This window comes from Garra rufa, chromosome 14, assembly GCF_049309525.1.
Source record: "Garra rufa chromosome 14, GarRuf1.0, whole genome shotgun sequence".
NCBI lineage: Eukaryota > Metazoa > Chordata > Actinopteri > Cypriniformes > Cyprinidae > Garra > Garra rufa.
The window spans coordinates 6,726,922-6,740,167 of NC_133374.1; the positions used below are offsets into that span (position 1 = coordinate 6,726,922).

Genomic DNA, 13,246 nt, shown 5'->3' on the forward strand with positions numbered 1-13,246 from the left:
TTTTGAGTTTCATGCTCACCAAGGCTGCATTTATTTGATCATATACACACTAAAAGTCTAATATTGTAAGATATTATTACAGTTTTAAAGAGTTGAATCATATTAGGATGATTTCGAAGGGAAAATAATGATGCCAAAAATTCAGCTTTGCATCGCAGGAATAAATTACATTTTAAAATACAGTAGAGACCAAAAGTTTGGACACACCTTCTCATTCAGGTGTGTCCAAAGTTTTGGTCTGTACTGTAGATATGAATTCAACTGAAAAAACTTGTAAAAAAATATCTTTCAGGTGGTCAAATAGCAAATAGTGGAGCTCTGCAGCCACCTACTGGTAAAAGTTATTTGTAGTTGTTTTTTTTTTACTTTTAAAACTGGATTTTCCAAAAAAAATCTTACACAAAACCATGTGAAATTATCCATGTTATCCCCATGAATTAAAGTTAGAAATGTGGGCCTTTTATAAAGTGAATTTGACATAAAAAAGCAGTTTTTCTATAAAAACCCACATAAAAAATATTAATTTATTAATTTATATATATTTAAAAAATATCACTAACCCACTAAAAACTGCACAAATGTAGAGTAAAAACTTTAATAAACAGAAAAATATACAATACAGGCCAACAGTGTTGTTTTTGACAACCATCTTAGATTTAGTCTTAGTCTTAGTCTTTTGGACTAAAATGCTTCTTAGTTTTTGTCAAATTTTAGTCACTTCTATATGTGATAGTTTTAGTCCAATTTTAGTCGACGAAAAGTCAAAAAGGTTATAGTCTAGTTTTAGTCAAAAAAAAGGGCAAAAAGTAGTCTTTTAGCAAATTAATGTAGGTCGGTAAGTATTTTGCTGTTAGGTAGTGTCACTTATAAGTTCTGAAAATAGCAGATCTATAGTTCAACACAATGTGAGCTTCCGGATCGACTATTTTCACCAATAATTACAATAATGAAGGAATGTTTTAGAACATAAAAGACAAACAAGGATGGAATGCTAAAACGGCTTGCCATACTAGTATAGCAAAGAGTATTTAATGCTAAAACGGCTTGCCATAGCGTCAGATACTTTTTAAGTTTTAATTGGCATGCACAATAAGCAGAAATGTCATGCATTTTAAACGTCTGACGGACCACCCACTAACATTTTCGTCTATTCTCGTCTCGTCAACGAAAACTCACACACGTCTCGTCATGTTTTAGTCATCAACGAGCCATTTTTATCTCGTCATCGTCTCGTTATCGTCATGAAAAAAAGTGGCGTCAACGAAATGATTTCGTCATCGTCATCGTTGACGAAAACAACACTGCAGGCCAAAAGTTTGAACACACCTTCTCATTCATTTGAATGAGAAGGTGTGTCCAAACTTTTGGTCTGTACAGTATATTCAAATAGAAATTGGTTATTTAAAATTGAAGTAATATTTCACAATATTACTGTTTTTACAGTATTTTTGCTTAAATAAATGCAGATTTGGTGCTCTTAATTATTCCAAACATTTAACTGGTGCTGTAAGTTAATGTGATATTTCCCGTTCAGACTCTTGAGTATCGGCAGTTTAATTTGCATGTGTTTATATGGTGTTCATTTGCTTTAATACAAGTCATTAGTGCTGATTAAATGATGAAAACTTGGCGAGTCCAATCAGTCGCTGTAATGCTGGTTTAGCAGACGCTGAGAAGCATTGTAGGCTGTGAAACATTAATGACTGTCTAGAGTTGTTATTGTATCCGAGGCTAGTCGAAGAAGAGTAATAGTGATGTTCTGAGGTTAGATCAGGCAAACTTATACTCAGGCCTGTAAGAGGGGAACAGATGTTATGTTTTAGATCCACATTTACTCTACAGATTCCCAAGGTTCAGTTCTGTTTTTGCTCTGGATGACCTCATGTTTGTTTAGTTAAATGATCAGTTGTTTTCTGTTTTTTGGGGTCTGATGAGCCTTTACACTGTCATCAGTTTTTAATAGAGATGCTTCGATAAGGATTTTTCCAGACGATTACTGTTTTCATGGCATCTGAAACATTCGAATCTGATTATGTAGATTTGCTTTAGGAGTCCTGCCATAATTGTTTGATTAATACTGTACTTTGATGTATGGACGATCAAAGAAATAAGCACAAAAGTGCTTATTCTAAAATAAACATTTTCAATAGTATGCTTGCACAATATTATCTGAGGGCATAGCCTACCATGCATAAAGTCAAACGTATGTTACGAAAACATTAATTTGCCATGTTTAATTAACGCTAAGGGCGTAGGTTTAAGTTTGGCATTGGTGGGGACATAATGCCAGACAACAGACATTTAATTGTTTGATCAAAATGATTGCTTAGATATGATTTAGTAGTCGCTGGATATTGTTACATGTCATATCTAAATTCTACACCCCTGGAAAGCATAACAAGCAATGTTTGACTTTAAAACTATGTATTTTTTATGTTCCTAATCTCACTTTGTAAGTGACTTTTCTTTCTGTTTCAAAAGATATTTTCTTTAGATTGTTTGACTACTCAAAAAAGAATATAGGAAAATAATTTGTGTTTCCTGGTAGCTAAATGGTAGCTAAATTTCACATACATAATTAAAATCTGTCTCTAAACCTCTCTTTTTATTCAAAGTTGATCTAGATGAGTATTAACTGTCCAACATTCTGTTAATCCTAAGAAATTTGTAGGTCTATCTCTATAATCATTATGTGTCCTCTTAAGGTGGGAAAAATAAATAAATAAATAAAATCCATGTTAGTTAAACCATGTTAACCACAGATTTACCATGGTATTGCTACACTAACCATAGCTTAACTATGTATGTTTATGCAAATCTAAATGCAAGTCTAAAAATACTACAGAAATTGAATGTAATTATTTGAATGTAAAATAAAACAGCATCTTCACTGTAAGAAATCAATATGCTTTGTTTCTTATTAAAACTACAAAAGTCCTTTATTCAAGAGAAGCGAGTGATTTTCCTCTTTGTATTTTTACGTTTGATTAATATTAAACACAGAGACGGCAGAAGGAATGTTATTTGTTGCCGCTTTCAGAGCCAAAAGGATCCAATATACTGTTACACATGTATTTTCATTCTTAACTGTTTATGATCATTTAAGACATAACTGACAAGGGTTTACATGAATAATCACCAAGCGCCTCGTTTTGAAATATTTTTGCGTGTGTTTGACCGTTTCGATGCGCACCTTGAGCTAAAAGATAACTTCACATGTCCGTGTTCTGCTCCGTCTCTGAGCGCATACACAGAACAGCGCAAGTTCTCTTAATAAAAGTTTTAACAGAATGTACTTGAAAACAGACCACGTACATTTAGAAAAAAAAACTGTTCTGTAACTGAATTGGCCACACAAACAGAAAGATGTCACTCTCTCTGTTTTAAACCTTCAGGTCTTTTTTAACCCTCACATAAACATAGATATTCACGATGTGTTATTTCTTGTCACCCTTAGTAGTTATTTTGGGTAAAACTTGTATTTGAGGTATAGTTTGGGCAAGGATTGCAAAATTGCAGCACTAGACACTTAGGGTTACAGAATTTGTGTCGTCTACTCTTATGTGTAGATTTTGCCTGTATTTAGTGAAAGATATAAAGTCAGAATTTTATTATATGTGACCCTGGACCACAAAACCAGTCTTAAGTCGCTGGGGTATATTTGCAGCAATAGCCAAAAATACATTGCATGGGTCAAAATGATTGATTTTTCTTTTGTGCCAAAAATCATTAGGGAATTAAGTAAAGATCATGTTCCATGAAGATTTTTTTGTAAAATTCCTACTATAAATATATCAAAATGTAATTTTTGATTGATAATATGCATTGTTAAGAACTTAATTTGGACAACTTTAAAGGTGATTTTCTCAGTATTTTGATTTTTTTTGCACACTCAGATTCCAGATTTTCAAATAGATGTATCTCAGCCAAATATTGTCCTATCCTAACAAACCATACATCAATAGAAAGCTTATTTATTGGGCTTGCATATGATGTATACATCTCAGTTTTTAAAATTTAACCTTATGACTGGTTTTGTGGTCAAGGGTCACATTGTAGTCAATAAACTCACATTTCTGAGTTTATTCTTGCATTTTCAAGTTTATTCAGATTTTTTTTTCTCAGAATTGCGAGATATGAACTCACAGTTGCAAGTTAGAAGTCAGAATTTCATTATAAAGTAAAAAACTAAATTCTGACTTTTTTTCTCAAATCTGTGAGCTTGTATCCTGCATTTCTGACTTCTTTTCTTGGAATTGTGAGATATAAACTCACAATTGCAAATTATAAAGTCAGGATTTCATTATCTAGTCAATAAACTTGCATTTGGGCCTTAATTTTCACATTTGCGAGTTTATATCCCGCAATTGGATCATAGTTCAGTTTTCTTTTTTGTATTTTAAAAGATTTCAATTTGACATGTAAAGGTCTTCCTCATTTCTAACATTGTTTATGTGCTGTCTCATGCAGTGGGAAGAGGTGAGCATTATGGACGAAAAGAACATCCCCATCAGAACATACCAGGTGTGTAATGTGATGGAGCCAAATCAGAACAACTGGCTCAGGACTCACTGGATCCAGCGCGGCCCAGCCCAGCGCATCTACATCGAGATTAAATTCACCCTGCGTGACTGTAACAGCCTTCCCGGGGTCATCGGCACCTGCAAAGAGACGTTCAACCTCTACTACCTCGAGTCGGACTCTGATAACGAGCGCTATGCTCACGAGAGCCGCTTTGCCAAGATCGACACGGTGGCGGCGGACGAGAGCTTCACGCAGGTGGATATTGGTGATCGAATCATGAAGCTGAACACTGAGGTTCGGGACGTTGGGGTTCTGAGCCGCACAGGGTTTTATCTGGCCTTCCAGGATGTAGGAGCCTGCATCGCACTGGTTTCAGTTCATGTGTTTTATAAGAAGTGTCCGTTAGCCGTGAGGAACTTAGCACAGTTTCCTGACACGGTAACCGGAGCAGACACATCGTCCCTGGTGGAGGTGCGCGGCTCCTGTGTTAATCATTCGGAAGAGCAGGAGGTTCCCAAAATGTACTGCGGCGCAGATGGAGAGTGGCTGGTTCCCATTGGGAATTGCCTGTGCAACCCTGGATACGAGGAGCGGAATGAGCAATGTCAGGGTAAGACACTTCTGATGTTACACTCAAACTAGCACAAGTGAGCTTGGGGATGTTTTAGAATTGTATCCATTTTGAATTGAATTGGCCACACACACAGGAAGTTTTCACTCTCTCTGTTTTTAACATTCCAAGTATTTTAAACTCTGAGGCCCAAGCATAGATATTCACAATTCTGACTTGTATTCTCACAATTTTGAGTTTACAGTTCGCATTTCTAATTGTTTTCTGAATTCTAGTTTTGATTTTGTTTCCACTAAGGAATAAAAAAAGGTCATTTAATCTCACAACTCTGACTTTTCCGTACAATTGGGAGTTTTTACCTCACAATTAAAATAAAAGTTGCAATTACTTTTTTAAATTAATAAACATATTTAGTCCTGTGGAGGAAACAGGCTTCCATACAAAACAGCTCTTAAAACGTGCTCTTTTTTTGTGTTATTTATTGAATTCAATGGAATTTTTTGCACTCAAATTTTAGGGCCTTTCCTGTCACTAGAAATACAGAAATAAAATAATGCCAAATACCTACTTTGTAAATAAATACATTTATTCCAAAAGTTTGAAGAATTATGTCAGCTAGCAGGCACCAGTTAGTATTCCAATATTCCCCCCCACCAAAACCATTGTAGTCATGGCTTTTTTTCTCAAAGTTGCAAGACATAAACTAAAGTCAGAATTTCATTCTAAAGGCAAAAAACTCACAAATCTGACTTTTTTCTTGTGTTTGCAAGATATTAACTAACTATTTCAAGCAATATAGTCAGAATTTTGTTATAAAGTAAAAAACCTCACAATTCTGACTTTTTCTCGCATTAGTGTTTATATCGCGCAATTCTGACTTCTTTTCTCAGAATTGTGAGATAAAGATTTACAATTGCAAGTTATAAAGTCACAATTCCATTATAGAGTCAAAAAACTCAAATTTCAGATTTTTTTCTTACGTTTGCGAGTTTATATCCCACAATTCTGACTTTTTTTTCCTCAGAATTGCGAGATATAAACTCATTGAAAGTTACAAAGTCAGAATTTCGTTATAAAGTAAAAAAACCCTCACAAATCTGCTTTATTTTTCTCAGAATTTCGAGATATAGACTCACAACTGCAAGGTATAAAGTCAGAATTTCATTATAAAGTAAAAAAAACCTCACAATTCTGACTTTTTCTCACATTTGTGAGTTTATATCTCGCAATTCTGACTTCTTTTCTCAGAATTGTGAGATATAGACTCACAATTGCAAGTTATAAAGTCAGAATAACATTATAAAGTAAAAAAACTCACAATTTTGACTTTTTTTCTCAGAATTGTGAGATATAGACTCACAATTGTAAGTTATAAAGTCCGAATTTCATTATAAAGTCAATTAACTCAAATTTCAGACTTTTTTTTTTGCGTTTGCGAGTTTATATCCAACAGTTCTGACTTTTTTTCTCAGAATTGCACGTTATAAAGTCAGAATTTTGTTAGAAAGTCAAAAAACTCACAATTCTGACTTTTTTCTTGCATTTGCGAGTTTATGTCCTGCAATTCTGACTTTTTTTCTTAGATTTGCAGGTTATAATCTCACAATTGCAAGTTGTAAAGTCAGAATTTTGTTATAAAAAAAACTCAATTCAATTTCAAGTTACAAAGTCAGAATTTTGTTATAGAGTAAAAAAAAAAAACTCACAGACTTTAGACTTTTGCATTTAAATTTTTCCTTCTTTTGTCAGAATTGCGAGTTATAAAGTAACAATTTCAGGGACTGACAAGTGACAACTGAGAAAGTTCAATTCTGAGAAAAATAAGTCAGCTCACAATTTTAACATTTTCTTACAACTGCGAGTTTATATCTCAATTCTGGCTTTCTAAATCGCAATAGCATAGTCAAAATTGCGAGATGTAAAAAAAAAAAAGTCACATTAATAGTCAGATTTACCTTTTTAAATGATTTATTCTGTGGTGGAAACAAGCTTTCATACTTATATGACTTTTTTATTTTTAAATCAATTTTAATTTACATTTAAATGTCCTCAGTTCAGATTCTTGAATGGTGAACAGCATTTCCGTTCGTCCATCCATCCCTGTGTCTGTTTTCTTTTCCTCTCGAGCACGAGTCTGTCATCAGGTGGTAATAAGAGTGTTTCTGATTGGTTTGTCAGCATTTGTGATTGTGTAATAAGGAGGACTGAGGTCTCTCCTCCCATGAGAACAAGAGATGCTGATTACAAACACAGACTAGAAGAGAGAAGAGGAGAGGCAGTAAATCCACGAGTGCCGTCCTCATCCGAGCGTTCCCACGGAAATAACTTCATTATAATCATACTAGTTGGGCTCTGGACTTTGTAATTAACAGATTTTTGGCAACTTCATGCCACATAATAGGATGTGACTCACTGAGGATGTGAGTGAGGGAGAAAGAGAGGGATCGCGGGAGAAAGATGGAATGAGTCGAGGCATGTTATCAAGAATCTAAAAATGGCAGAGGGCCGTGAGTGTGATGAATGGATCTGTTGGAGGAGAAAAAAATGTAATTATCTTTAAAACTGACATTTCATTCTGCCATAGATCAAGCCAAATAAGAGCCTGTGACAATAATAAATACACATCACACAGAAGTGTTGACAGAGAAAAGAGAAAGTAGGACTTCTCTTGTGTTTAATGGCTTTTAGACATGTGCTGCTATTTGTAGACGTGCCGCAAAGACGCAATGCAAACACTTTGCGTGGTTTCCATAGGGATGATGAGGGAAAGCCGGCGCCACCCTTGACCTTTGGCCCCGAGAGGTCACGGATCAAAGGTTACATTCTCGCTCAGGACTCAAGTGCAGTCATCTGGAGCTGCTTCAGGTTTCTTTAAGTGTGCGTCGACTCCGTGAGTTGAATGTTCTGTGAGTTTTTGAAGGGGAATTATGTTACAGACAGATTATTAGTTGAGCCTTCATGAATACTGATGGTATTTGAGTCTGCATTAATTATTTAGAAAATTGAAAACTATGAATAGCAACTTTGTGGACTTTTTTTCACTCTTCGCATGGAGACATTTTCTTGACATTTAGTTTTCATTTGTTTTCATTTATATATACACACACACACACATAATATATATAACATATATAATGCTATATTATTTATATGATTAAAATAAATGTAATTTAAATATATTAATAAATTATTTAATATATCATGTAAATAAATTATATTTTCTTAAATAACAAAATATTATTATTTATCATTATTATTATATTATATTATATTATATTATATGCATATATAATAAATATTATTAGCCTATATGTTATATAAATAAATATAAATATAAATTTATATTATAAACCATTACATATACATATATATATATATATATATATATATATATATATATATATATATATATATATATATATGTCTGTATATGTATATACATGTATATGTATATGTATACATGTATGATATAAATGTTGCATTAAATAATTAAAGATAATTACATGTTATTATATTATGAATGTATATTATGTTGTGCACATATGTGCATAAGTTATTAGCATATCAAATTAAATATTTAAATGCAATTATATAGGTGCAAGTGTAAATATTTTTTATATATTAAATTTTATAAATGCATGTTATATTTTCTCACATATTATAAAATGTAATTATAGAAATATTATATATATAAAGTAATTGTTATATTATCTTTTATTTATAATATATATATATTAGAATAAATAACATATATTAAAAATGTAAATATATTATTATGTATTATATAAATACTATATAAATATTTCGATAAATAATATCTTATATATGTATCAATCTACAATGGTGAACAAATGGTGAAATGTAAGACTTTTGCACACAATATAGCCATGTCTAACATGAAAGCTCATGTGCTTTGTGGAGCTCTACATGACTATTTAATGGGAAAACTGGTTGCCAAATACATTACATAAATAGAAAATCAATTGAAAAGTTACCTTGATATATACTTGTGGAAAGAAAGTAATGCATTACTTATTTCTTCTGAGCAGTTGAAATGCATGTGAAAGTATCTGTGGGATGCAGTCGACGCTATTGTTGAGGTGATGCTGTGCTGAAAGGAATCTGCCATTGCAGTCGAGTCTCGGGGCTCTGTGAGAGTTTTGGGGGTTCGCCGGGGGGGATCTGAAGAAGAGGTCCGGGGCAGGTCAAAGGTCACTGACTCCTTCATCCATCTCTGACGCTTGGCTGACAGCTGGAGAGGAGAAATTTATTAAGACATCAAAACTCTTGACAGCTGGGCTTCCACAGGATGCCATGGAGACACGGGTGCTCTCTATATGGGCCCGATGGGGGACGGCAGGAGAGACGCTTCTGTTTGTTCTGTGTGGTTTAGAGCAGCCTGTTGCATGAGCAGCAGCCATAGGACAGATAGATCTTTACAGTTTAATTCGTGCTTTCTAGACAGAAAGGATAATCAAGGAAGTACGAATTTAGATTTTTGCTTATTTGTGACCCTGGACTACAAAACCAGTCTTAAGTAGCATGGGTATATTTGTAGCAATAGCCAAAAATACGATATATAGGTCACAATTATTGATTTTTCTTAGGATATTAAGTAAAGATCATGTTCAATGCATTTAGTTAATTTCTTACTGTAAATATTTTAAAAATTAATTTTTGATTAGTAATATGCATTGCTAAGAACTTTAAGGCCATTTTTTTCTATATTTTGTTTTTTACTCACTCAGATTGCAGATTTTCAAATAGTTGTATTTCGGCTAAATATTGTCCTATCCTAATAATAAAACAAAATAATTTTTCATGATAAATAGTTATAATTTTTTGTTTCTTTTGGTTCAGAGGTGTACATTTGACCTGCAAACATGATCTCTTTAAAATCGCAGATCGTTGAACTCGAACATTTCTAATCAAATTCTCCCAAGACAGATCGATTTACTTTTAATTTGATTTAATTTGAATGTCTCTAAATGAATTATGTAAGAAACACTGAAGATAATAACAGTGGTGATAAAAAATGTCAACAAAAAAATGCTAATATATACATCTAAAGAAAAAAATAAACACCAACTCATATGTTTATTTACAAAAGTAGTATTATAAAAGACATACATCACATAAGACTTTTTTGTCTTTTTTCAGGACAAATCTGTTTTATTTACTTTAATTGTATAATTATGTTTTGTTTAAATTTCTTCAAAAGGAATTTTAGAAGCATCTTAGATGATGACAACGATAACTCGATTAAAAATGTTGCTTAAAAATGCATATAATAAATATAAGGGCATCCAGAGGAACCACACAGATATGTTTATTTTATTTTATTTTATTTTATTTTATCTATTTATCACCTGTAAAGTTGACCAAATTAAGTTCTTAGCAATACATATACAACAATGCAATACAATTGTGCTACTTAAGGCTGGTTTTGTGGTCCAAGGTCACAAATAATAAATATATTGGCATTCTGTGGTACCCTAGCTGTCGTAAATTAAAGTTAATTAAATTAAATTAAATTAAATTAAATTTTATTTTATTTTATTTTATTATTTTTTTAAAAGAAGGTTTTATTATGTATTTATTTTTTTATAATCAAAAAAAAAATGCTGGATTAAATACAACCCAGTGCTGGCTGAAATATCATGCACACAGAGGCATCAGCAATAATGAAAAGGTGAACATTTATTAATAAGCAAAAATATATATATATATATATTAGTGGTGGGCCGTTATCGGCGTTAACGTGCTGCGTTAACGTGAAACTCTTATCGCGCGATAAAAAAAATATCGCCGTTAATCTATTCTCAAATTTGGGTTGGGAGCTGGGTCTAAACTACGCAAGCTATGATGACTTTCACCTTGATAGTTTAACGCGGATGTATACCGAAGACTAGAATATGGTCGCGCGTTTAAGTCTCCTCCGCCAAAACACAGACGGGGTCGCGTCGTCCTCCATTCATGAAAACCGAATCTACTATAGCGAAATGCCACGTAAATTCGTCGTTTTTTGGATTCATAAATCGAATGTTGGTCAGTCACTTAATTCAAATCGCGATATGGACTAGTGCATGTGAAAACTGAAATGCAAAAAGACCGTTTTAATATGAATCCGATATGTTCCGTTTGCCTAGCTGTATGTATGCATTGCGGAGACGAGCTTTTACTACACGCATACTGAAACACACGTGACGCTCCCGCTAATTTTTGGCATTTTCATCTCACATGAACAGATAAACTCAATCTCCCAAACTGCTGTGAGTGTCACTTTTGCCGTTTCATTTGAGAAAACTAGCATCATATCATACTGTATGACACAGAAACTTCACGGCAACCTGTCAAAATAAAAGTACGGTGTAACATGTAATGGGCTGGGTAGGTGTTGACGTTAAAAAAACACAATCTAATAGGTAGAAAAAATAATTTCATTGTTAGTTAGTTAGTAAACACAAGTACATCTAATTAAACATAATTTATTTTCATCAACAAATTATCATAGAACAGCTTTATGAGCTTTATGATCCATTCTCAAAGACTTTAAGTCATTATTTGGGTAGCACACATATTCTGAATGCCTTCAGCAGAATTCAAATTAGCCATTTTAATCTAGATTAATCTAGATTAATTCCAAGATTTAATCTAGATTAATCTAGATTAAAAAAATTAATCTATGCCCACCCCTAATATATATATATATATTTAAATGAAAAATAATTAAATAAGTTTATTATTTAATTATTATTTATTCAACTTATTAATAAATGTTCATTTATTGAACATATTAATAAATGTCAATTTCCAAACTATTTAAAATTCATTTTAAGCAAGAAATATAGTCATTTCCAAGCAATAGTTTAATCGAGTTAAATAAAACTACCCAGAAGGTTGGGTTAAACGTTTAACCTCACCACTGAGTCAAAATAACCCAAGCGCTAGGTTTGTCCATATTTAACCCAACGTTGTTGTTTTTTAGCTACCCAGTACTTACAAAAGTGCCATAATAGTATTTCAAAGAAGTTCATTTTTGTTTGATCTCATCTCCTGAGCTATGAATGAGCAATGTCAGAGCCATAAAATGTCCTCTGGGTAATGAAGGGAAGGACAGGAGAGGAAGGAATCAATCTCTCTCACCTTTTCTTCATCACTTCCCTGCCTTTTTCTCCTCGTGCCGTTTATTTGAGCTGAGGGAAAGTCGGCGTTGAACCGTGTTTCATGTTCCAGCTTTTTGTGGCCTTGTTTTCTTCGACATGCTTGAATGGTTTAAACACACACCGGACTAAAAGGAACAGGTCAGAGTTTACCTCGGCCTGAAGAGCTTAGGACAACCAGCCCGGTTCCTCGGCAGAGGAAACACAGATAGAAAGAGTCCTGTGTGTGCGAGTCGAACATCATTACGGAGGTGTTGAGAGCTGTTTCTGGTCTGGATGGTGTTCTGTTCCCTCAGTTCTTTATCTCCGACTGTCTCTCTCAACGCCGGCTCTCCCCTCTCTAAAAGGAGCATGACAGAAGTGCGAGGGACGGCACCGCCGTAACATTGATATAATGTTGCAGCTCGCTGACAGTCCCTTATATTAAGCAGACTTAATGGACTTTCTGGAAGTCTTACAAGGGAACGACAGGAGAAGTGTGGCCTCGGCTGACCTGAATTTCCCTCTCTCGTTTCAGTCAAATTCAGCGCTGATTCAGCTCACTTAAAGGGACAGTTTGATTAAAAACTTGCCTACTCACCCTCATGTTGCTTAAAATAGAAAATATTTAACAAGCTACTTGTTTCTAATCAATTTAAAGGACCGAAAAGCAGCATTTTGAATGTGTTTAAAAGTCATGATTTTTCTTAAAATTCCCTATATGGTGGTGAATAGCATACATTTTTGTTGTTTTTTCTTTTAAAGTTAGAGTAAGAGCATGTGTTTTCTATCGACAGTCTTATGAAAAAGGTACCAATACAAGTGAGATTTAAGTTTAAGTCATATTTTACTCGCTTAAGTTTTATTTAATCTAATTTCATTTTAATGTCTTTAAATTTGATGACTACATAAAGAATTCTTAGAAAAAAATATAAAAAATGTACAGAAAATGGTATATAATTTTATTTTAAATCATCATATACATATATAATTATGTGTTATATACATT

At 33.3% G+C, this 13,246-nt stretch overlaps 1 protein-coding gene across 2 annotated transcripts in view; it reads left to right on the forward strand.

The window, feature by feature from the left end:
* Nucleotides 1-13,246, forward strand: part of epha4l (eph receptor A4, like) — a 69,624-nt gene that overhangs the window by 6,327 nt on the left and 50,051 nt on the right. For both annotated transcript variants that reach the window (XM_073818049.1, XM_073818050.1), the window contains exon 3: nucleotides 4,471-5,134. In XM_073818049.1, the coding sequence (XP_073674150.1) occupies nucleotides 4,471-5,134 (664 nt within the window). The remainder of the gene's footprint in view (nucleotides 1-4,470; nucleotides 5,135-13,246) is intronic.